The following is a 25583-nucleotide window of genomic DNA, read 5'->3' as shown; positions in this document are numbered from 1 at the left end:
TCATGTTTTAATTGAAACGTCAAAGTTTAACAACTGACATTGTTACAAAACAATAAACTGTTGTTCAATTTTAAATGGTCAGTTGTATTAGAGCTCAACAATTAACTGTGAACTATGTTTTTCTCTGGGAAACCCCAAATCAATAATGATAAGTCTGTTTCCAAAACCCACTGCAGTCATTCTTGAAACCCTGATCAAGATTTAATAGATGCACAATGACACATTAAAAAAAAAATAGACCCTCCCCCATAGTCTTTAACATTTGATTGGCTAAGGAGACAATTAAAGCTTACCCAGAGCTAACACAAGACTACAAAAAACTAAAAAACAAAACAAACAAAAACTCAACACAATAAACAAAATAGCACTTTCATATTCATACACGCACAGACAATATTCCCACTGGACAACTCTTGAAAACAAAGAGCAGACATCCTTAGGCAACATTTCTTTACATAGAAAAGCAGATATCAGTAGTTTTACCACAGAAAAGTGATGGCAACTATAGCGATTAGTCAAGTTCAGTCTTAATTCTATAAACCAAAGGAGAAAATCATCAAAGCACCTTTCAATAGTTTAAGATATTATGTAATACTTTTGATCAGATGCTGGCTTGTTTTGTGTAAGTGGAACAAAATGAAAGGCATCAGTTACCATCACTACCACAGCGTAAAAGAACCAAAATAAAAGCTGCAATATAAAAGAAAAAAAATTTAACAAATGCTGCCTTTGTATAAAAAATAAGACAAAACAAAAACAAAAAAATCCTTAGCATAATAGCTAAAAAAAAGAAGTGGGTCTTTGGATCAAACCATAATATTTTTAAGGCATGTTAGAAAAACTTTCACTTATCTAGTTGCTAGTCTGATCAGGGCATAAAATAAATAGTGACACAAGGTCACAAACTTTTCTCTGTAGCCACTATTTTACTTCATGTGCCAACAAATTTAATCTTGTTCTTAAGCTTTTTATTAACATCTCAACAAACACATTCATTCAAGCTGAGTTATAGTCATACCAGATGAAATACCAACAGTAAGAGCGCACGAGGGTTTCCCCGTTTCTGGATCTTTGATGCTTTGTCACTAAATATGTAGGCTGTGTGGAAACACTGTGATCAGGCAGCCACTAAGTCAGTTATTAGTAACATCTTTACAGTAAAAGCCCACCTTATTGTCTGACACAATCACTTCTAAGTAAAACCCCAATTTGAAGATAATCTTTTCCACCTTACATTTTGCCATACTGTTCATATTATTTTTCTTATCTGCATAGCAATCCATAATGTGAATGTTATTAGATGTTTCTAATAAGTAATTTTAGTTGTGATAAATTGCTATTAAATATGGAATTCTAAAAATCAATCATTCTGAGAAGTGAGAGGCTTTAAAACTCAACCAATTCACTAACAAAATATTTGTTTCAGTAGATAAATCGTATTTCTCGAATCTTTGATTTCTCTACATGCTGAGTCGAATTTTACACAATGAAATTTGTTTCAATAGAACTGGTTAGGGCTTTTGTTCTATAAATGAGGTGCTTATAATTGGGGTATAAGAAAACCTATACTGAAGAATGCAAACATTCACAATTCAAAGACGCTGATCACCATGGCCTGGTTTCCCCCACATAGTCTGTTTTCTTATCTATGAAAAGTCCACCTTTTTCTATCCTCTAAGCTTAATGCCAATTTACTAAACACTTGGGGAGGGGGGGTGTGGGCACCAATGATTTCAATTATGTATAATAAACATTTAAATAATTTATATTCTGCAGTACGGATTTTCAGTATAGGCAATTATCTCCAACTTGTGCCAAATTCTTAGGAACAATAAACACACATGCACACATACAGTCTTCTCTCAGTTACACACATAAGACCAGAGGTTACTTGCACAAGAGTGTGAAACCAACAAAACATGGGGCAGTATGTAGATCACAGGCTCAGTGATATTGCAGTTCAAGGCCAAATTTATCTCCAGAGAATCAGCTCAAGATACTCTCTTTAGCATTTGTAACTCTGAAGTTAGTTAAAAACCCTTCTACACTTGATTGTAAAATGTATGAATAGATTTTTCCTGTGCCATTACTCATGCAAATGATAAATACTTCACGGCTATGAAAACCAAAAGTATCAGAGCTTGAGCACCTTTTCAAAACACAATGTTCTCTAGCTTTATTTGCCACTTCAGTAATCAGAGCAAAATTCTTATAAGAAAATCTTAATATAATTCTCCAGGAAAATGAAAGATAAAAGGTTTTTCTGTCCCTTACCTTCCACTCTATAATTTACGTTCTACTTTTAAGCCCAAATTATTTCACATGGTTATTCAATTTTTTTAAATGCCTGCAATAAAGCTCTGCTAGAGCAAACTCGATTTTGAAAGCAGGTTAACCAAGAATCACACCACAACCATAGCCCTTAAAGGCAAGAAGGAATTTGCTGCTTAAACAAACGTAAAAATGCAAGATATTTGTAGTGTCCTGTGAGGTTCTACAAATGGGAACATGTGGATGCAGCATGGCTTCATTTTCCTTACATGATGGTACTAGTCAGTCTATCAGAACGCTTCTCGTTAGTAAGGCGAGGCAATCTCTTTGCATCCCAGTTGCTCTTCCTTCTTGTTCAGTAAAGTAATCAAGACCATACCTGCTTGGTTAACAGAGGGTGGGTTTGGGGTTGTAATTCGGATCAAACCCTTGTGAGAGCCTCCATTTTCTGTGGCAAAGCAGGTGATTTAACACATTTAAAACCAGATTGTATTTTTACACAACCTGTTCTGACTTATGCTCTACTAAGGATTGATGCATGAATTAGTTCCGTGTCACAAATTAGGATAACATCTACAATTAAGCATCAATTTTGAAAAACAGAAATGTGTCGGCTGAGCAAAGAATCTCTCCCTGTAATGCTGCTGGCAGGTCAGCTGTTATTATGTTACTTGACAGAATACATTGGTTAGAAGCACTATCTCAATGCCTGAAAATTCAGTACTCTCGTAGGAAAATATTTCTCCTTTACTTATTTCTTTTTTAAAGAAGACAAAATATTTTAATTGTAAGTGGTCACAGGAATTCTTCTGGGTTCTCTCTTGTGATTATTTTTAATTTATACAATAGTTGCTTCTGTCAACTCAGGGACCATGCCATCATAGCTTTCAAAGGAGATCACCCTGAAGATCGATTGGCTATGCCTTAAAGTTGCAGGTGCATACAGGAGACTGAGGACAATGGTGAAAACTGTAGTTACTGAACCCAAATGTTACTCAGAGACGTCAACTGACAATCACGGCTGAATTCTGAATAAGGGCAGCTATTTCACTGTAGATCACACCACATGTCCTGCAAACTCCGCAGTCGAGTAGACGGCGTTTGTATCGCCTAGGATATGGGGCAAATCCTGTCCAGGAGAGCCATTTTTGAATGCTATTGTATGTTACATGCGGAACAGCATGGGTCGTCTTTGTCAGGCTGCGCGGCATAGTTCATTTGCCTCACAATTTCTGCAAAGAGTTCATCCACCATTGTTTTACTTTTAGCAGAAGTCTCCATACAGGGGCAGCCCCACTCTTCAGCAAGGGCTCGGCCTTCATTGGATGACACTTCTCTCTCACTTTCCAGGTCCACTTTGTTCCCAACCAAGATGACTGGCACTTTCTCATACCGCTTCACGCGGATGATCCGGTCCCGCATGGGCTTGATGTCCTGGAAGCTCTGCTGGTTGACGAGGCTGTAGACGAGGATGAAGCCCTGGCCGTTCTTGATGTACAGGTCCCGCATGGACGCGAACTGCTCCGTGCCCGCCGTGTCCAGGATCTCCAGCACCGACGACGACGAGTCCACCTCGATCTCCTTGCGGTAGAAGTCCTCGATGGTGGGGTCGTATTTCTCGATGAAGGTGCCGGTCACGAACTGCACGGTCAGGGCGGATTGGCCGACCCCGCCCGAGCCCAGCACCACCACTTTGTACTCGCGCATCGTCCCTCCGCGGCCGCCCGCGACATAGACCTACGCCCGCCGCGCCGAGCTCCCGGACCCTGCCCCGGCGGCCGGCACCGCTGCCTGCCGCGGCCGCCCCCACCTCACAGCTGTCGCGGCCCCCCGGGCGCCGGCGGAAGGAGCGGCGGCCCAAGACATGGACCGATCCCGGCGGCAATGCGCCCCGCGGGGGCCGGCAGGAACTAAGGGCGAGCAGCGAACGCGAGCCGCCCGAGCCGCCCGAGCCCCCCGAGCCGCCCGAGCCGCCCGAGCCCCCCGAGCCGCCCGAGCCCCCCGAGCCGCCCGAGCCGCCCGAGCCCCCCGAGCCCCCCGAGCCGCCCGAGCCCCCCGAGCCGCCCGAGCCGCCCGAGCCCCCCGAGCCGCCCGAGCCCCCCGAGCCGCCCGAGCCGCCCGAGCCCCCCGAGCCCCCCGAGCCGCCCGAGCCCCCCGAGCCGCCCGAGCCGGCCGAGCCCCCCGAGACCCCCGAGCCGCCCGAGCCCCCCGAGCCCCCCGAGCCGCCCGAGCCCCCCGAGCCGCCCGAGCCGCCCGAGCCCCCCGAGCCGCCCGAGCCGGCCGAGCCGCCCGAGACCCCCGAGCCGCCCGAGCCCCCCGAGCCGCCCGAGCCCCCCGAGCCGCCCGAGACCCCCGAGCCGCCCGAGCCGGCCGAGCCCCCCGAGCCCCCCGAGCCGCCCGAGACCCCCGAGCCGCCCGAGCCGGCCGAGCCGGCCGAGCCCCCCGAGCCCCCCGAGCCGCCCGAGCCCCCCGAGCCGCCCGAGCCCCCCGAGCCGCCCGAGCCCCCCGAGCCCCCCGACCCGCCCGAGCCGCCCGAGCCCCCCGAGCCGCCCGAGCCGGCCGAGCCGCCCGAGCCCCCCGAGCCCCCGGAGCCGCCCGAGCCCCCCGAGCCCCCCGAGCCGCCCGAGCCCCCCGAGCCGCCCGAGCCCCCCGAGCCCCCCGAGCCGCCCGAGCCCCCCGAGCCGGCCGAGCCGGCCGAGCCGCCCGAGCCCCCCGAGCCCCCCGAGCCGCCCGAGACCCCCGAGCCGGCCGAGCCCCCCGAGCCCCCCGAGACCCCCGAGCCCCCCGAGCCCCCCGAGCCGCCCGAGCCCCCCGAGCCCCCCGAGCCGCCCGAGACCCCCGAGCCGCCCGAGCCGCCCGAGCCCCCCGAGCCGCCCGAGACCCCCGAGCCGCCCGAGCCGCCCGAGCCGCCCGAGCCGCCCGAGCCCCCCGAGCCGCCCGAGACCCCCGAGCCGGCCGAGCCGGCCGAGCCCCCCGAGCCGGCCGAGCCGCCCGAGACCCCCGAGCCGCCCGAGCCGCCCGAGCCCCCCGAGCCGGCCGAGCCGCCCGAGACCCCCGAGCCGCCCGAGCCGGCCGAGCCCCCCGAGCCGCCCGAGCCCCCCGAGCCGCCCGAGCCGCCCGAGCCCCCCGAGCCGCCCGAGCCCCCCGAGCCGCCCGAGCCGCCCGAGCCCCCCGAGCCGCCCGAGCCCCCCGAGCCCCCCGAGCCGCCCGAGCCCCCCGAGCCCCCCGAGCCGCCCGAGCCCCCCGAGCCGCCCGAGCCCCCCGAGCCGCCCGAGCCGCCCGAGCCCGCCCGAGCCCCCCCGAGCCCCCCCGAGCCCCCCCGAGCCGCCCGAGCCCCCCGAGCCGCCCGAGCCGCCCGAGCCGCCCGAGCCCCCCGATCCCCCCGAGCCGCCCGAGCCCCCCGAGCCGCCCGAGCCCCCCGAACGGCCCGACCCCCCCGAGCCCCCCGAGCCCCCCGAGCCGGCCGAGCCGCCCGAGCCCCCCGAGCCCCCCGAGCCGGCCGAGCCCCCCGAGCCGCCCGAGCCCCCCGAGCCGCCCGAGCCCCCCGAGCCGGCCGAGCCCCCCGAGCCGCGGGCCCGCAGTGCTGCCCGCCAGCCTCCTAAGGTGGCTTTTTAAAAAGGTGTCTGAAAATCAAACCGGCTATAATAATACTGGTCCAGTTGTCACAAATTGACAAGTGAATATAATACCAACTAAAGAAAGGATTGGAAATGTGGATCTTTTCTGGCCATTCTAGACTGAATAAATCGGTGAAATCCTGAGGCAAAACAGCAAATTTCCTTTCTTTCTTAACATATATACTGAAAAGAGAAAGAGATTTCTAGTTTCACAGGCCTTATTCAAAAAGCAGATAAGTACAAAGTATACTCCAATTTTTAAAGAAGATTTTTGGGTCTAAGGTGATAGATATTGAGGTTGAAAATAAAACGTTTCAAAATACAAGAGTTTTCTCTGGGAAATCAAGCTTTTAAATGCTTTTGTGTTTTATACATCGAAATTAATACATTTCAGTTTTAGGGTACATAAAGTTTTTTTTTTCTTCTCTCATTTATGGTTTTTGCTTCCCCCAAGTTCTCTGCCTGTTACATACCTGTTTTCTTAATTCAGGAAATGAAATTTCCTATTTCATTTTGCTCAGACGACCCAGCAGAAGCCTGGGCCAGCGCCCACCGAGGTCCGAATGGAACTCAGCGCTGCCCACAGGCCACCTCTGAAGCTTGAGGCGCCTGGGCCTTGCACGTGGGCTCCGGGTGCCCTTGACCTTGGCCCCGGGGCTCTGTGCGCATGCGCAGCCCTCGGCCTCTGCCCCGTGCACCGTTGCTTGGTGACGGCCGTTCCGGGCGGAGAGATTCCAAACCGCCTTGCTGTCCTGCGGGGATACTGTGGCGACTGGAGTTGGCTGCTCTAGAGGCTACTGTTGGCTGGGCGCGGAGAAAACAGGCGTGAGAAGTGCGGAGGAGGTTCTGAAGCCCGTGGCTTGGCCATGAAGAAGTGTTTTGGCTCTGGGCTTCAGAAGGTCAGGTCCCGCTTGGGTTTCCGAAGGAGACCCCAGAGCGATGGTGGTGGCTGGCAGCCTGAGGCCGGAGGTGGGGTCACCTCGGAGTCCGGGTACTGCAACCAAGGCAGAGATCGCATACAAATCTACAGAGCTGCCGCCAGGGGCAACGTATCAGAAGTGCAGAGGCTGCTCTCGCTCCATCCAGAGAGACTGGATGACAGAGACCTGCAGAAGAGGTGAGCGGGCCTGGGGGGCCGCAGGGCACGGGCCGGAGGCGGCGGGGGCCTGGGAGAGGGGCCTGGGAGGGGCGGTACGCTGGTGGGGCCCTTACCCCGGGGGCAGGGCCCAGGCCGCCGTGGTGAGCACCAGGACAAACTCTCAAGGTCCCGTCACTCATAATTCCCCTTACAAAGCACTTTACTGACAATTTTAAACAAATTCAACTAAATATCAGTAATAGAAATGAAAAGAAGTATAGCATTTGAAAAAGAAGCATTTTACTTTTGATGTGCACAGTTTTAGACCATGTTGTTAAACACTACAGAAAAGTGCGTAATGAGAAAACTGATTCCCATAATAGAGCGACTTGTGGGCTAAAAAAATCAGCTAAAACCCAGTATCCGTTTTACATCAGTGTCCACCCATGTATGTATGGTGTTTATTGAGGGGCCTTAGAAGGGAAGCTTCCAGTGGAAGATGGCTGTGGTCTGTCTAGGAAGACTCGTTTTCTCACCGCGTGTGCTCTTCCTCTAGTTATCAGTTTTCCACAAGCCAACTAAACTCTCAGGGTTTTAAAAGTTTTGGGTTGCACATGGTGTCTCTTTGATTGTAGTGATAAAATTAAGAATCATTCTGCATAGTAGACGAAGATTTGCCCTTCTAGGTGTCAACGGGTGCTCTATTGCCACCATTTCTTTACTAAGAGCTGAAAAGAGAGATAAATGATTGGAATATAGCAGAAAATGCCCAAACACCCTAATATATGCAGGATGTTAGAGCTTCATAGTGATGACATTTCGCGTTAGTAGAAAATATGAATTACTCATGAATGATGGAGAAATACCTGTTAAGTATTTGGAGAAAATTTGTTAGATTTTCATGTCACAAAAATAAGTTCCAGATGTACTGTAGATTAAAAATTATAAATATACAAAATGAGGAAGGTACCAGAAGAAAACAGAAATGCCTATTTATACAATTTTTTATGTTGGCGAAGACTTCAAAAAAACCAAGAGTTCAGAAGGTTGGTTGAGCAATATAAGAAATCAATAGTCTCTGTATATCAGAAAATAATACTAACAAAATAAAAGAAAAGGTACTTGCAAATTATGTACAGCATACACATATCAGGGAAAAGTGTATCTTTGTTTTATAGAGAAGTGTCTGAAATCAACAGAAAAAAGCGCTCGAATTTTGAATTGGACCAAGTTCTTTCTGTGTATCTATAAGTGACCAATATTTAGTGCCCCAGGTAAAAAAAAAAAAAGGAATTAAAGTTGAAAGAGAAATGAAAACTTCTTTTCCATCCTCAAAGGTTGAGAAGATGAGGAGTCATGGTACTTGTACTTCTGCTTCAAATTAAAGTTGCTTCAGACTTTTCAAAGTTTGGTGACTTTTCATTTTGGTGATAAGTACCACATTTAAAAATGTATATTCCCTTTACTCATCAATTCCAAGTGCTAAAATGTTTTTATGAAATAATTATATAAATCACATACAATTTGCTTTTCTCAGCACTGCTTACAATATCAATGTATTGTGAAAAACTCACATCAACACATTTCGTAAATAAATTGCAGTGCATCTGTAGGATGGAATTACCTGAGACCGCTGAAGGTGGTATGGATAATACATACATGTTTACATGCAAAGATGTACTTTGGTAGATTGGAAAAGGAGAAAGAATTCCTTTGATTATACACACACACAGACTACGATGTTATTTTAGCCAAAAATATGTGCAAACTTGATTACTGAGTATTTGTACAGTGACATTTTCTTTTTTAAAAAGTCTGATCTCTACACTGAACATATACAGAAATTCTAGTAACAGTTTATTATTAATAAAGTAGTCCCAGGTAATATTTCATTATTCCCAGGAATATGAATCTTGTACAGATTAAAACAATTTCTCACTTCTATTTTCAATTTTTTTTTTTTAAAGATTGGTATTTTCTGGCAACTTTTAGCCTCTTCAGAAGTAAAGGCAGTCTTTTTATCTGTGCCGGTAGAAGTTCATGTATCTATATTTCTGTACACACTTATTTTTTTATTATATAGAGCTTCATTACCTATAACATTAAGTGATTTTTGATTCATCATTTTGGTTCTGTCTTTATGGAAATCAAAAATAGCACATATAAGTGATTATTACTATTGCAGAAGTACTGCTTTACTATAAACATTTTGTTTAAAAACATTGAACTCTCCAGCTGTAGTTATCCCTTCTTTCAATCCATTTATTCATCAAATATACACTGAATAACTGTTACGGAGCAGACACAGTCTACTCGGGACTCTCAGAATCTATCTCTCAGGCCCTCTTCATCCTTAAAAACTTTATGTTGCCCAGTAGGAGCGAAATGAAAAATTGTAAATGGACGTAATAGTACCTAATCTCCATTGAAGCTTTTCCTCCCTCGTTTCAAATAAAAGGATTTCTACAGTTAGGACATTGTGAACAGTAACCAAACTTGCTGTTTACCTAGTGTACAATAGTATTAAATATGAGTATCGATCACTGGAAATCGTCCGATTTTCATATAATCTATGACTCGAAACAGACAATGAAAGGAGCCATCCTTAGTCACTTGAATGCTGAGTCTCCTTTGGCTTCAAGTTTCTTGAAAATCAAAACAAGAATTACTTTGTGATTTTAGTCCTCTTTCCCCATGATGCCCTTAAGAATGAACATTTATTTAGATGCCAATTTATGACGAGAACTGCGGAAGGTCTGGTGTGTTTCCATTATTTCACTTCACGTCAGGGTGGTAAGATGCCGGTTCTTGTAAATACCAGTAAGAAATTATTTAAATGCTGCCAACTATACTTTCAAGGCACTCTGAATTGTACATTGCCTTCCAGAGTCAGAGGTGTTAAAATATGAGAAAAGAAGCATCTTAGAACCACTGAAATACAGTGTTCTTTCTTAATCCTTAAAACATAGCTGCAAAGTAGGTGGAATGATATCATTTTACTTAATTGAAATGTTGTCTTGTAAAGTAGTAGTGATGGTAATAATTCTGATAATATTACCAGTTACTGAGCTGTGTGTTTTGTGCTAGGAACCTAAGTAAACACTTTACATAGATTCCCATGTGAGCCCACAACAGTGTTAACTACTGTTTTTATCCCCACTTTGTTGATGAGGAAATGGAGGCACACAAAGGCTAAGGGACAGCTAATAAGTGGTCGAATTAAATTAGGATCAAACCGAGTTGAGCTGATTCCCCAGGGCATGCTCTCTGTAGTCACATAGGCTGCTCTTTCCTTAGTGTGGCGAGTAAGCAGAGCTCGTGAATATTGTACTTTGTGCAGAAGAAAACTCCATGTTGGTTCTGAAGGCATTGGAGTGGCGTGTCATGTTTACAATTGCGTGCAGAGCTGCATGTTTGAGACAGTGCCCTGTAATGTCCTAAATGTCCTCTCACCCTCATAGGACTGCTCTCCATTTGGCCTGCACCTTTGGCCATTCGGAAGTGGTGACTCTTCTAGCAGAGAAAAAATGCCAGATGAATTTCGGTGACAACAGAAACAAGACAGCTCTAATAAAGGTATGTGGTAGCCAGCTCTGTCAACAGGAGATGGATTTTATTTTAGTATTTAGAATAAAAATGAATTTATCTCAATTAACTATAACTAATTGTGGAAACTTGTGGAATGCTTACTTTGAATTCCCATAATTTACCGTTTATTTAATGACGTAATCCTGACAGGCCGTGGAGAGCCAGGAAGAGGAGTGTGCAACAATCCTACTACAACATGGAGCGGATCCACATGTGAAGGACGATTGTGACAACACGGCTCTCCACTACGCGGCCATAGGGCAAAACACCGCGATAGTTGAACAGCTGCTGCAACATCAGGCAGATATGGAAGCAACCAATGAGGTATAGATCCACAGACTGTATTTACACAATATTTGTTATACGTGTGTTTCAGTCACAAGCATTTTATTTCTAGTCGACATATACTGCATGCTGTACATCGCTCCCTGTCGCCATAGAAACAAGTCCAAAGCCAAGTCAGGAAGGGGAAATGAGGTGGCCACAGAAAGGGCCCAGCTCTGTCCTGTAACAGTCCTGTTACTGCGTGGGAGTGGGTGGCAGGCTCAGAGCCCACCAAGGACTGACGACCCGGGGGGAGGGAAGTATGTGGGGGTGGCTGCTGCAGGGCAGGGCCTAGGAGATGGGTGAGCCTGGGTCCCGCCAGGGAGCTGGGGGGTGCAGGTAGGGAGGGGAAGCAGCAGGACACAGGCCCTGAGCACCCCAGGCCTCGGGGATTCTGAAGATCGGGGCAGGAGGGCCAGCACGTTTGGACATCCAGCAAGGGCATCGGCCTGTGCTCCTAGCCACTCTGCCAGCCACGGCCCCCCTTGGGGTCTCCACCTCGGAGTGGGGCTCCTGCTCAGGCTGGCGGAGGTGCTGGGCGGGTTTTAGGTGTACAGAGGGAGCAGGTGATGGGGACGCGTTCACCCCTTTTTGTTCTTGGACATACATCACCGCTCGCCACTGCAACCCCAGCAGGAATGCCCTTGGTTGACAGAGGAAGGGTCAATTTTACACCTTTGGAAGCTCAAGTGTTCCCTGAATGCAAACAGTTGGAACTTAATTTTCTAAAATTTTACTTTACGTGATGATACCTCTAAAGTAGCAGTAGAGGGCACAGCTCTCTTTTATGCACTTATGATAAATTACTTGTGAAAACAACACTTGTAACAGGCAACACTTCCTTTTTTAAGTGTTTTTTCACGTCCGAGTTGTTTTCCAATTAATGCAAAACAATGCAGGAAAGCAAAATTTGCCTTTGAAATCGGCTTTACCTTAAAACTCAAACAAACAAAAGCATTTTACAATATCATAGTAATCTTCCCGCTGTTGACAAATTGCTATTTATAAACAAATGATTTATATAAAGCTATTTAGTTTTCATTGGCTAAAGCCTAAGAGGTAAAAAGGAAAGGGAAAGGAAATAACTATCAGAAATATGCAGGGCAATTTGGAAATTTGGCTATTGAGGGGAAATAACAAGAAGAGGTTTTTCAAAACCTCATGGACACAGACAGCAGTTCAATATTTGCCAGAGGGTAAAGGCGGGAGGGGTGATAGATGAGGAAAAAGGGGTCAAACATAATGGTGGTGGAAGGAGAACTGACTCTGGTGGTGAGCACACAATGCGATATACAGATGCTGTATCATAGAAATGACACTTGCAACCAACGTGATTTTACTAATCAATGTCACCCCAATAAGTTTAATTAATAAACAGAGGTTTTTTTATTTTTGTTTTCCTTCAGTTTATATGCTTAGTCAAGGTCCTCTTCAGTTTTGGGGGATAATAATCCTTAGTTTGGGAGAGAGAGTTAGTGAGTTTTAAATTCCCCTAAGACCACATCTAGGAAGGCTCCGAATCCACCAGATTACAGTGAACAGGTGGCAATTAAGTGGGAAAGGAAGGAAAGACAGATAATTAAGTGACATATCATCTGTTCTGGCAGAAAGAGCCACCTAGGTAAGAGTCTAAACTCTGCTGTGAAATGTAGACTGTCCCATGAGAAGTAAGGAGTTTAGCAGTAATGAAATCAAGTTGCATTTTAATTGTTAATCCCGTTTCCACTCCTACCCAGGAAATTAAGTGTGGTTTTCATAAGTGACATGTCTCTTCCACTTTTATTTGGCCTAATCCTCAATATCAGAGGAAATTGGTGACATAGGCGAGAGAAGAGGAGACTGAAGTGATCGTCTACTGGACTAGTTCTTGGCTAGAATTATGCTGGCGAATCACAGTCACCCTAGGAACTTTAAAAACATTCACAACCATTTACAAGCTAGGCTCTTCCTGAAGGTTTTGACTATGTAAAGCTAATAAGGCCTGGACATGTGTTGTTTAGAAATATTTCCCTGAGATTCTGATACAACTCTTGGTTAAGAACTACTAGTGCAATATATCAATTCGCAGATCTCAAATACTTAAGAAATCTCTAGAAGAGGTGGAGTTTGAGAGGTGATTTTCCTTCAGCTCTCTCCTTCCCAACACTCTTTGCCTGACTTTTGAACTGTCTGTACCTCTGGGCTCGAGAAGTGGAAGGAAATATCATTGGCAGTATCTACTGGCTTAAAGAAGAACACCTTTTTCCTTTCAGCCATCAGTCATTCACTGGTGCTCTGAGAATCTTTAGAAACTTGCTGATGGGTGGTCTCCTAATGCATAGAATCGGGCCCTTTAAGAGTTTTGCCGATGGACATGCGTCCTATTTGGGAGACCACCTCAGGGATACTGTGGATACCTGATCATGGCATTGTACATCAGAAGCTAAACATTAATGAATGCCAACTATAATTTTATATATATAATGTGATGGTTCAGTGTGAGGTCGGAGGGATAGTGGATGGGGGCAGGGGGGTTCACAGTATGAGGGATATAAATGATGAACGTCTAAGTATTACCTTGTTTTGTACACCTGAAACTAATAAATAAATTAATTAATTAAAAAAAAAAAGAGTTTTGCATGTTTGTTTGTGCTCAGGTTGTTAGATCAACAAATGCTTACTGCATGCGGGGTTTTCCTGCAGTAATAGGAAATTGTGAACCTGCTTTTTTTGCCTGTTGTTCTGTAAATCTCCAGTTTTCTTTTCTTTGTTTTTAATTAAATTTATTAGGATGACAATGGTTATTGTATTTAAATAGGTTTCAAGTGTACATTTCTATAATGCATCATCTATATGTCATAGTATGTGCTCACCACCCAGAGTCAGTTCTGCCTTCACCGTATATTTGACCCCCCTTACCCTCTTCTACTATCCACCGTCCCCCCTTATGTTCTGGTAACCACTGAACTGTTGTCTGTGTCTGTGAGTTTTTGTTTCCTTGTCTTGTTCGTCTGTTGCTTTCAGTTTCATATCCCTCATATGAGTGAAGTCGTATGGTCCTCGACTTTTTCTGTCCGATTTGTGTTGCATAGCATAATACTGTCATGATCCATCCATGTTGTCCCAAATGGCAGCATTTCATTTTTTTCTATGGCAGAGTAGTATGCCATTGTGTTTGCATACAACATCTTTTTTATCCAGTCATCTATTGAAGGACAGTTTTGTTGTTTCCATTTCTGGGCCACCGTAAATGTTGCTGCAATGATCGAAGGTGTGTGATAAACTCTCTCAGTATGTCTGTGAAATTCATAGAGCCGTGGCATAATCACGATGGTAGGTTTAAACATGAAATCCCGTGAAGTTAGTAGCAATACAGATGGGAAGTGTCAATAATTTAGTGTCAGCAGTTCTATAATGTAATTATCCATTGGGTTAACAATCTGAAAAATGAATACAAATAGATTATGGTTTGAATAAGAATGGGAAAAATTCTTGAAGTGGGTGTAATGAGTCTAAATGACAGTTTTATTGCATGTTGGGGCCCAGTTTTTTAATGAAGCATATGATACTAAAAAACAGAAAGATTTTACATACAAATATTCACATTATACACAAACATTTGGAAACAGCAGATAAAAAATTCCAAGTGGGCCACGGACTAATTATGGCTCCTCAATATGTTTCGTTTGCCTCCATATGTTGAGTCAACATCGAAAGTTTTGGAGACTCATGAAGAAGTAAGGATGTCAAGCTTCTCTGAAAGAATCAAGCCTGGTCCCCTTGAGCCCTGACTACAGTTGGGTGTCCTGTGGCGAGGCTGCACCTCTTATATGAGACATGTGTTCCCTAGTGTGCCACTGTCCCCACCTGGGTTCTTCACTTACTTGGGTCACCTTCTTTGCCTCCGTAAGCACTGGAGTGTGCGATTCCTGTTTTATAGAATATTTTGATAAACGCTTCAAGATTTTCAAGACAGTCTATATTGATTTATTATATGTATTCTATATTAATCTCCTTAGAATGAGAGTGAGTTTTTCAAGCTAGAATTCTAAGTTTTTCTTTTTAAAAAACAAAAACCAAAAAACTTCCTTTTTCATTATATGTCCTATAAAGAATCATACCCATTGAAATGTCTTTAAGTCTTATGAGGTCAATGATGGTTATAGTTGTAGATGTTATGCATATTGCAGGCAGTATTCTATCATCCTCCTCAACGTGGTTCCTTAAAAATGCAAGTGATTTAGTCGCTTTCATGATGCTAAAAATCATCCATATAGATCAGCATTAAAACGTGAACTGATAAGCCATGATATTTTATTTCGGAGTTACATTTTGCCTGAGCTATAAAATAATTTTAAGTAGCAATTAAAATAGAACCAGAATAAAAAAGAGATTTTTTCAGAAAGTAGATAGGCATTGGGGTCCCAAGGTTATCATTGTAACTGAGAATAAAATTTCACATTGAGCTTACCAACAGCTAAGATAAAAACCCATCGTCTTATAATGGGAGAAAACCAATGGACCATTTAGTGATAAGCAATCAAAGGTCATTTGAAGCCTAACTCTTTTTAATTTAGAGTCCACTTCCTTAGTGACCCTTTTGGAGCAGGAGAGCCTGAAGTTGACATCTGGGATCCTGAGAACATGGATAGAAGAGAAGCAAGCAAGTTTGTATAAGCTGCAGAAAACCTCACCTCTGTTGGAAAGCTCTCCGAACTGTATCCCTGAAATTCTGTGATATTTCAAACGTTAATGTTTGCCACAGAAAAGTATTGTCAAATCGGGATTAAGCAACCTGAAACACTTCTTTAGTAATAACCATATAAAGCACAGTTTTATAATACTTCTCAAACACAGGTGATCTTTCTGGAATCTTCCTACTGGGGCACAGTAATTAATTTCTGCTAAAGTACATATTCTTTGGAATATAATGTAACAAACACTACCCCAGAAATAATTATTTAGGTTATCAATTCAATGAAACGACTTAAAGCATTTACGTCTATGTTTTCGAGCTTGGAGATACAGGGATGGAGAATAGCCCCTGCCCTCAGAAGGCTCTGGGTTCAGGTGGGGAACGATAAAATAACTGCAGTATAGTGCGATAGAGATTGTGATGGGAGCAAAGTTCTTGGCACCAGGACTGTCAGTGTTTGAAGGGAGTTCTGGAGAATGAGGTGGAAGTCCATCTGTTGGAGAGGAAGGGGGAGGATATTTTAAAGGGAAGGAGCAGCAGACGACAACACAGAGGGCTACTTTTTATTTACTTTCTCTAGTGTATGTTCAAGTTTAGAGGATCTTTTATGAGTTTTCAAATTCAATTTAGAACTACGTAGTTTTTTAAGCTATAAATTGTTTTCTCTGTTTTACAGTTTGGTTTTACACCACTTTTATTTGCTGTGAATGAGAACTGCCCGAAAATGGTGGAATATTTACTCGAGAGACATGCAAACATACATGCAGTTGATAAGTGGAAAAGGTACTTGTTTGTTTGTTTTTTAACTTAGAACTGTTTTAGAGCGGTAACAGTTACTCAAGTCAGAAAGATTAAATTAAGAAGAAGAGGATTAACCTATAATTACAAAGTGAAAAATATCAGCACATCGTCAGTTAGGTAGAATAGCAATTATTCTGACTGGTGAACAGGAAGAACCGTATCCTGCAGGATTCATATTCATTTATGATATCGACTGATGTCATTTGTCATTGCAGTTTTTGGTCACATGGTATTATATTAGCTAAAGGGTTTTCACGGTAATTTTACTAGTTTTGTATAGTATGGACTCTAACTTAGTTTATGATACAATATTGGGTTTAGTCTCTCTGACAGTTTTTTTAACCTCTACTGTGTATTCAGGTTTCCTTAAAAGATGCACGTTAAACATAAATAGGAGTTGATTTTGTTGTTTGGATGACTCTGCTTTAAATTGTTTTCCTGAAGGAATACTGATGTTATAGGGTTTTCCCTAAATGACTGTGAATTACTACTACCAGATATTCCTCAGTTTTTATTCTTTTTTCATTTCTAGTCTATTTTGATGTTTTTTTAAATCATTTTTAATTGGTATGGGTAGAAGGGAGAAAGACAACATTAACTGAATAAACTTCTTCTTTAATGAAACAAGTCATAGATGGGTGATTAAAAAAGAGATGGGCTTTCAGTTCACTCAGGACTGGGTTAAAAGCTCAGCTTTCCTACGTGTCACGTGTGTGACCGTGGGAACATTACTGTCATCACCAAACATGTTTCCCGATGTGGAAACGAGGGAAATAATATCTCCTTCAAGTACGGTCGTGTGTCATGACCTGGCATGTGATTCAGTGCCCAGCACATGCTTATGAGCACCGTTAACTCAACGATGACAATGTTTACTAGAATTATCACTAATATTATTGTTTTGAGCCTGCCAAGTAGCTTTAACTTACTTGAATTCTAGCTGACTTTGGATGCACCATATATAAGACTAAGGAAGAAACGGGAAATTCTTCATTGAAATCTTCACCTACTTCAGTTAAGTGACCTCAGCAGAGTTACTTGGCTATTAGAGAACTTTAAATTAGCACCTTCTAGGTAATACCCAGTGGGGCAAGAGGCTTTTTTTTTGTTTTTATGTCCCTTCATTTTAGCCTTGGACATAATTTACAAAGATGAACACTTAAGCATGTAAATGGTCGATTGTATACAGATAAGCACTGTATTGAACTTGGTAAAGTCTCTCAATGTTGCTGTGTACGTAACTGAAAGTTCCTAAGGGTGAAGTTGTCTCTCCGTTATTTCAGAACAGCCCTCATGCTTGCTGCAAGGAATAAGTCCTCAAATACAGTCCGGCTTCTGCTTCAGGCAGGTGCAGATGTCTTTGCTCGAGATGACACTGGGCGCACCGCGGAAGAATATGCTTTCTCTAAGGGTTTGAAGGAGTAAGTGTGTACATTGAAATGCTAGTTATCACCAAACTGGGCTTCCAAACACTTGAACTGTTACTTCTTAGGGAACAGGTGAGACGTCCTAACTGGGGTCAGGCAGGGGGGGAATGGCAGTGAGTTAGTAGACATCCTTAGCCAGAAACCAAGCAAACGATCAGACGTGTAAGACGTAGCAAAGGGACAGATTCCTTATCCCAGAACTTTGAAGACCTTTATCTTTAGGGATCCCCACATTCTCCGTTTCATTCCAAGCATAACCCCTGTGTGTCAGGTACCAATAATGTCTCTTCTCTGACTTTTCCTACTAGTTATTTGGGGGTGTAAAATGTACAGTTTAGCAGGAAATTCTGTATTTTCTGGAGGCTATTGGCTATGCTCCCCCCTTGAATTTTTCAAGAAGCCAGAGTGTTCCCTAAGTCCAAGGGGGACCATCCTCTTTCACAAGTCAGATGGAGAGGGAAGGAAGGTCATTCTGGTCATTCATTGGTTTCCATCGATTGTGTTGCTGCATGGTTGCTATAGAAACGGATCCTGTCGTCATGACTCCCCGTGCTCCCAGGTTCCCTTGCTGATCCCGAGTCCTCTGTGTCCATGGTTTTCCACATTTGGACTTCGAAGTGGCGATATTTTTAACTTGACATGCAGATGCTTGCTTACATTCTCAGCCCCTATTCCAGAGCACCAGCTCCCTGTCCCGGGAGCCAGGACTTCTAGCTTTAGCCACACACAGCCTTCCCTAACACTGAAAAACTATGCGGGGCCCACATCTTAGCCCAAACCTCATGATGACTTACCCTTTGGAGTGTCTTGTTGTGTCTTCTGCCAGCACATGTTAGTTGGAACTTTCTGAGCTGTCAGAGAGGTGCTAGTAATGCTGCAGGAAAAGATCAGACTTTCCTTTCTCCTTTGTTACCAGATCTGTACCCCAAGGCCACTTGCTATCCCATGGAGTATCTTTCCTTAGGTCCTGGAAGGTCCCATAACGCCTTTCCCAGAGTAGACACTAACTTGCCTGTGATTCCTTAGTTAAGATGAGGCTCAGTGATCTGTTTTCCAAAATAATGAAAATCTGGCCAGTGACTTGACTCTCCCTCAGGTTTCAGAATATTTAAAGTTTTGCCTGACATGGAAGCCAGTAAACAGAAAGCTCTGGATCTAAAGGAGGTTACTTGGTGTTAGAATAGCTGCACCCCTTCCACGCCTCATGAGTGTGCATATATGTTCTATCTTTCAAGTCAACTGGGGATGCCTAGGAAGGTTAGAAAGATCTGATAGGTCAGAGTTTCAGCAGGTAGACATGAGACGGAAGTAGTCCAAGCCAGGTCTTGACTTCTGTGACTTTTCTGCCACTGGTGTGATTAGCTACGATAATAGGGGCAGTTATGTTATCTACCTTATTGAGGTAACATATTTCTAAACGCATTTAATTACAAATTACATAATAGCTGAGATGTACTGAATTACAAACCACAAAGAGAGTAGCTGATAACCAAAATTAAAAACATTTTCTGTAAACTGCAACATTTGAATGTTAAATAGAACCTATGAAAAGCACACATTAGGTTTATTTGGAATTCCAAAATAATTTCAAAAACTAAAGCTCAAAAAAACTTATTCCGTTGCCTTACAATTTTGCTGTATTATCTATTTGATCCTCTGACAACCTGTAAAATAAGGCAGTGAGATGCTTGGTTTGTAGAGGAAAGCTCTGAGCCTAATAGCGGTGACTTCCCCGAAAACGGATCTTGTGGACTATAGAACTAGGATTTCTGAGTTCTCAACTCTCGCCCCTGCTAATTCTAATTAACTGACTGAACTATACTGCCCTCAACATGACTGGTTCACCTTGTTTTTTTGTCTTCTTTAATCACATGCTTAAGAAAAATTTTGTACAACTTACTATGGTTTTTTTTTTAACTTAAATTTATAGGGGTGACAATGGTTAGTAAAATTACATAGGTTTCAAATGTACAATTCTTTAATATATTGTCTATATATCACATTGTGTGATATACCACCCAGAGTCAGTTCTCCTTCTGTCACCATATGTTTGACCCCCTTTACCCTTTTCTACTATCCCCTCTTCCACTTACTCTCTGACAACTACTGAACTGTTGTCTGTGTCTATAAGTTTTTGTTTCTTTATTTGTTTGCCTTTAGAACTTACAAAATTGAAGCGTATGGGATAATTCAAGTTTTTATATTAGTTCAGATATTACCTGAAATACTCTAAGAATTCCATGTTTTGATAAATGTTTTCCTGTCAGTATTAAGACAGTAATATTCTCACCTCTTTTATACATAGCAACGTCCAACTAATTTCTGGTTATAAAAAAGGATGGAGATGTGAAACGTCTTCTGACAGTAACAGTCGAGGTAAGACTCTTAATAGTGAAGTATTCTTTGTGGTTCTACCAGACATACAGTAAGACTAAGAAAGTTTTGCTATTGAAAGAGCTGTTAAAAAATGTGTATATTGCATGTATATTTTTTCTTTGTTAGTTAATGTCTTTCTTAATAGTCTAGTATTCAGAATTATTATAAAAGTTAATTGTAGGTAATTTAAAATCTGAGAGAGTATTGTGTGAAAAGAAACTCATTTATCTAGTCATGACCCCTACAATCCCATATGATATTTGTGTAAATAAGAAAAATGATTTTTAAGTTAGTATGTTGTATGTTGCTTCTATAATCACCTTATAAGTTGGACAATAAGTTGGACTTGTAAAAATGGATATTTGTTTAAATTTTACAGCAAATGGATTACACGTAGTGAATGAATTCTTGTTATTACATTGTGGTTTGTCTCACCATAATGTAACTAAAACTAAGAACTCAACAATACCTTCATAGTCCCATAAACAAATGGCAAACAACAAGAACTACAAAACTTAGCCAGTGTGAAGGAATCGCAGTGAGACTGTTTTTTTAAAAAATTTATTTATTGGGGTGACAATTGTTAATGAAATTACATAATTTCAGGTGTACAATTCTGTATTACATCATCTATAAATCCCAGTATGTGTTCACCACCCAGAGTCAGTTCTCCTTCCATCACCATATATTTGATCCCCCTTACCCTCATCTCCCTCCCCCCACCCCCCTTACCCTCTGGTAACCACTAAACTATTGTCTGTGACTACGAATTTTTGTTTCTCATTTGTTTGTCTGTTCTTTTGTTGTTTTTGGTTTATATACCACATATCAGTGAAATCATAGGGTTCTCTGCTTTTTCTGTCTGACTCATTTCGCTTAGCATTATACTCTCAAGATCCATCCATGTTGTCACAAATGTTCCTATATCATCTTTCCTTAAGGCCGAATAGTATTCCATTGTGTTTATATACCACAACTTCTTTATCCATTCATCTATCGAAGGACATTTTGGTTGTTTCCATGTCTTGGCCACCATAAACAAAGCTGCAATGAACATTGGAGCACAAGTGTCTTTATGTATAAATGAGTTCAAATTCTTTGGGTAGTTACCCAGGAGAGTGATTGCTGGGTCATATGGTAATTCTATTTGTAATTTTTTGAGGAACCTCCACACTGCCTTCCATAGCGGCTGCACCAGTCTGCATTCCCACCAACAGTGTAAGATGGTTCCTTTTTCTCCACAGCCTCTCCAACACTTGTTGCTATTTGTCTTGTTGATGAAAGCCATTCTGACTGGGGTGAGGTGATATCTCATTGTGGTTTTTTATTTGCATTTCTCTGATGATTAGCGATGTGGAGCATTTTTTCATATGTCTATTTGCCATTTGTAAGTCCTCTTTGGAGAAATGTCTCTTCAGGTCCTCTGCCCATTTTTCAATTGGGTTGTTTGTTTTTTTGTTGTTGAGTTTCATGAGTTCCTTGTATGTTTTGGATATTAGACCCTTATCAGAGGAACTGTTTGCAAATCTCTTCTCCCATTCAGTCGGTTGCCTCTTTATTTGTCGATGGTTTCTTTTGCTGTGCAGAAACTTTTAAGTTTCATATAGTCCCATTTGTTTATTTTAGCTTTTACTTCCATTGCCTTTGGAGTCAAATTCATAAAATGTTCTTTGAATCCAAGGTCCATAAGTTTAGTACCTATGTTTTCTTCAATGCAGTTTATTGTGTCAGGTCTTATGCTTAAGTCTTTGATCCATTTTGAATTAATTTTGGTACATGGTGACAGATAACAGTCCAGTTCATTCTTTTGCACGTGGCTATCCAGTTCTCCCAGCACCATTTATTGAAGAGGCTGTCTTTCCTCCATTGTATGTTTTTAGCTTCTTTTGTCAAAAATTATCTGTCCATATTTATGTGGTTTTATTTCTGGGTTCTCAATTCTATTCCATTGGTCTATGTGTCTGTTTTTCTGCCAATACCATGCTGTTTTGATTACTGTAGCCCTGTAGTACAAGCTAAAGTCAGGCAGTGTGATACCTCCAGCATTGTTCTTTTTTCTTAAGATTGCTTTGGCTATTCAGGGCCTTTTGTGGTTCCAAACAAATCTGATGATTTTTTGTTCTATTTCTTTAAAAAATGCCATTGGGATTTTGATGGGGATTGCATTAAATCTGTATATGGCTTTGGGTAATATGGCCATTTTAACTATGTTGATTCTTCCAATCCATGAGCACGGAATGTCTTTCCATTTTTTTGTGTCTTCTTCAATTTCTTTCAAAAATGTCTTATAGTTTTCAGCATATAAATCCTTCACTTCCTTGGTTAAGTTTATTCCTAGGTATTTTATTCTTTTTGCTGCAATTGCAAAGGGATTGTTTTTTGTATTTCTTTTTCTGAGATTTCATTGTTAGTATATAGGAATGCAATGGACTTTTGTATGTTGATTTTGTAGCCAGCAACTTACTGTATTCGTTGATTGTTTCTAACAGCTTTTTGGTGGAGTCCTTAGGGTTTGCTATATATAGCATCATGTCATCTGCAAAGAGTGATATTTTAACTTCTTCATTCCAAATTTGGATGGCTTTATTTCTTTCTCTTGCCTGATGGCTCTGGCAAGGACTTCCAACACTGTGTTGAAAAGCAGAGGTGATAGGGGACAGCCCTGTTGTGTTCCTGAACGTAGAGCAAAGGGCTTCAGTTTTTTACCACTAATTATGAGATTAGCTGAGGGCTTGTCATAGATGGCCTTTATTACGTTAAGGTATTTTCCTTCTATGCCTTTTTTTTTAAGTGTTTTAATCATAAATGGATGTTGTATCTTATCAAATGCTTTTTCCTCATCAATTGATATAATCATATGATTTTTGTCCCTTATTTTGTTCATGTGATGTATCACATTGATGGATTTGCGGATGTTGAACCATCCTTGTGCCCCGGGGATGAACCCCACTGCATCGTGGTGAATAATCTTTTTGATGCATTGTTGTATTCGCTTTGCTAGAATTTTGTTCAGGATTTTTGCATCAGTATTCATCAGAGATATAGGTCTGTAGTTTTCTTTTTTTGTGTTGTCCTTACCAGGTTTTGGTATCAGGGTAATGTTGGCCTCATAAAATGAGTTAGGGAGTACTGACTCTTCTTCAATTTTTTGGAAGAGTTTGAGCAGGATTGGTATTAGATCCTGTGTGAAGGTTTGGTAGAATTCACTAGTGAAGCCATCTGGTCCTGGACTTTTCCTTTTGGGAAGGTTTTGGATGACTGATTCAATTTTGTTACTGGTGATCGGTCTGTTTAGATTTTCCAGTTCTTCATGGTTCAGCCTTGGAAGGCTATATGTTTCTAAGATCTTATCCATTTCTTCTAGGTTATTGAATTTGGTGGCATATAGTCCTTCATAGTATTCTTGCATGATCCTTTGTATTTCTGTGGTGTCCATGATAACTTCCCCTTTCTCATTTCTGATTTTGTTAATTAGTGTCTTCTCTCTTTTTATCTTAGTGAGTCTAGCCAAGGGTTTGTCGATTTTATTAATTTTTTCAAAGAACCAGCTCTTTGTCACATTAATTTTTCCTATTGTCTTTTTGTTCTCTATTTCATTGAGCTCTGCTCTGATTTTTGTTATTTCCTTTCTTCTGCTGACCTTGGGTTTCACTTGTTCTTCTTTTTCTAGTTCTTGGAGGTGTAACATGAGGTTGTTTATTTGGGATTTTTCTCGTTTCTTGAGACAGGCCTGTAATGATATAAACTTCCCTCTTAAAACTGCTTTCGCTGCATCCCAAAAATTTTGGTAGGATGTACTTTCATTGTCATTTGTTTCTATGTATCTTTTGATCTCTCCTCTAATTTCTTCTTTAACCCAGTCGTTCTTTAAAAGTATGTGGTTTCATCTCCATGTATTTGTGTTTTTTCCTGCTTTCTTTTCGCAGTTGATATCCAATCTCAATTTCAAAGCCTTGTGATCAGAGAATATGCTTGGTATGATTTCAATCTTCTTAAATTTGCTGAGGCTGCTTTTATGCCCCAATATATGGTCTATCCTTGAGAATGTTCCATGTACACTCAAAAAGAATGTATAGTCTGATGTTTTAGGATGAAGTGCTCTATATATGTCAATGATGTCCATTTCATGTAATGTGTCATTTAGGGCTGCTATTTCGTTATTTATTTTCTGTTTGGATGATCTATCCATAGCTGTCAATGATGTATTTAAGTCCCCTAGTATAATTGTGTTTTGGTCAATTTCTCCCTTTAGTTCTATTAGTAGTTGCTTGGTATATTTCGGTGCTCCCTGATTGGGGGCATAAATATTGATGACTGTTATGTCTTCTTGTTGTATAGTCCCCTTTACCATTATGAAATGTCCATCTTTGTCTCTTGTTATCTTTTTCACCCTGAAGTCTGTTTCATCGGAAATCATTATGGCTACACCTGATTTTCTCTGGGTACCATTTGCTTGGAGTGTCAATTTCCACCCTTTCACTTTGAGTCTATGCTTGTCCTTGTAGCTGAGATGTGTCGCTTGGAGACAGCATGTGGTTGGGTTTAGTTTTTTGATCCAATCTGCTACTCTGTGCCTTTTTATTGGTGAGTTCAGTCCATTTACATTTAGGGTGATTATTGATACGTGAGGATTTCCTGTCATTCTATCTTTAGTTTTCTGGTAAGGCTGTGACTCCATTGTTTCTTTGCCTTTTTGTTGTTGTCTATTATTTCTGTGTGGGGTATTCTATGATGTTTCTCTCTGTTTCTTCTTTTATTACAGTATATATTTCAGTTCTGGATTTTTTTTGAGTTGTTACCCTTAAGATTATGTAAAAGAAAGTTTGATATTTAGAGTATTCCATTTTCTTCAGCACGCTTACTTTCTCCATTCTCCATTCCCATATTCTGGTTCAGGCCTTTACACTCCCCCCCTTTTTTTTTTTATGTTTCGGTTGCCACAAATTGTCCCTGTTGATGGTGGTCTAATAGCCTCCTTTAGTGTTTCTTGTAGTGCAGGTCGTGTATTAGAAAATTCCCTCAGCTTCTGTATGTCTGGAAAAGTCTTTATTCCTCCTTCATCTCTAAAGGATATCTTTGCTGGATATATTATTCTTGGCTCATGATTTCTCTCTTTCAGTAGTTTGAATATTTGGTTCCACTCCCTCCTGGCTTGTAGAGTTTCTGCTGAAAAATCTGATGATAACCTAATGGGGTTTCCTTTGTAGGTTACCGTCTTCTTTTCCCTGGCTGCCTTGAGGATTCTTTCTTTGGTGTTAATTTTAGACAGCTTCAATATAATGTGCCTTGAAGAAGGCCTGTTGGGATTGAGGTAATTAGATGTTCTATTTGCTTCTTGGATTCGAGGATCCAGTTCTGTCCACAAATTTGGGAAGTTCTCATTAACAATTTCTTTGAATATATTCTCTATTCCCTTCTCTCTTTCT

At 42.2% G+C, this 25583-nt stretch overlaps 2 protein-coding genes across 5 annotated transcripts in view; one reads left to right on the top strand and one right to left on the bottom strand.

Annotated features, from left to right (window-relative positions):
• Window positions 1-3205: 3205 nt before the first annotated feature.
• Window positions 3206-3978, bottom strand: LOC308502962 (ras-related protein Rap-2a-like; the record flags this gene model as incomplete). Its single annotated transcript, XM_081080780.1, has 1 exon — window positions 3206-3978. The coding sequence occupies one exon, from the start codon at window positions 3976-3978 to the stop codon at window positions 3427-3429; it is 552 nt and encodes a 183-aa protein (XP_080936906.1). The 3' UTR covers window positions 3206-3426.
• Window positions 3979-6584: 2606 nt separating this feature from the next.
• LOC308502961 (ankyrin repeat domain-containing protein 26-like) overlaps window positions 6585-25583 on the top strand; it is a 57593-nt gene continuing 38594 nt past the window's right edge. For 2 of the 4 annotated variants that reach the window (XM_081080776.1, XM_081080778.1), the window contains exons 1-6: window positions 6585-7005; window positions 10428-10542; window positions 10705-10878; window positions 16230-16336; window positions 17638-17775; window positions 20087-20157. In XM_081080776.1, the coding sequence (XP_080936902.1) occupies window positions 6755-7005; window positions 10428-10542; window positions 10705-10878; window positions 16230-16336; window positions 17638-17775; window positions 20087-20157 (856 nt within the window). In that variant the 5' untranslated portion in view covers window positions 6585-6754. The remainder of the gene's footprint in view (window positions 7006-10427; window positions 10543-10704; window positions 10879-16229; window positions 16337-17637; window positions 17776-20086; window positions 20158-25583) is intronic. The other 2 variants (XM_081080777.1, XM_081080779.1) reach the window with 1 other exon arrangement.

This window comes from Rhinolophus hipposideros (genome assembly GCF_964194185.1).
Source record: "Rhinolophus hipposideros genome assembly, contig: SUPER_9_unloc_5, whole genome shotgun sequence".
Taxonomy (NCBI): domain Eukaryota; kingdom Metazoa; phylum Chordata; class Mammalia; order Chiroptera; family Rhinolophidae; genus Rhinolophus; species Rhinolophus hipposideros.
The sequence above is the reverse complement of the archived record's forward strand: the minus strand, read 5'-3'. Positions and strand labels throughout refer to the sequence as shown.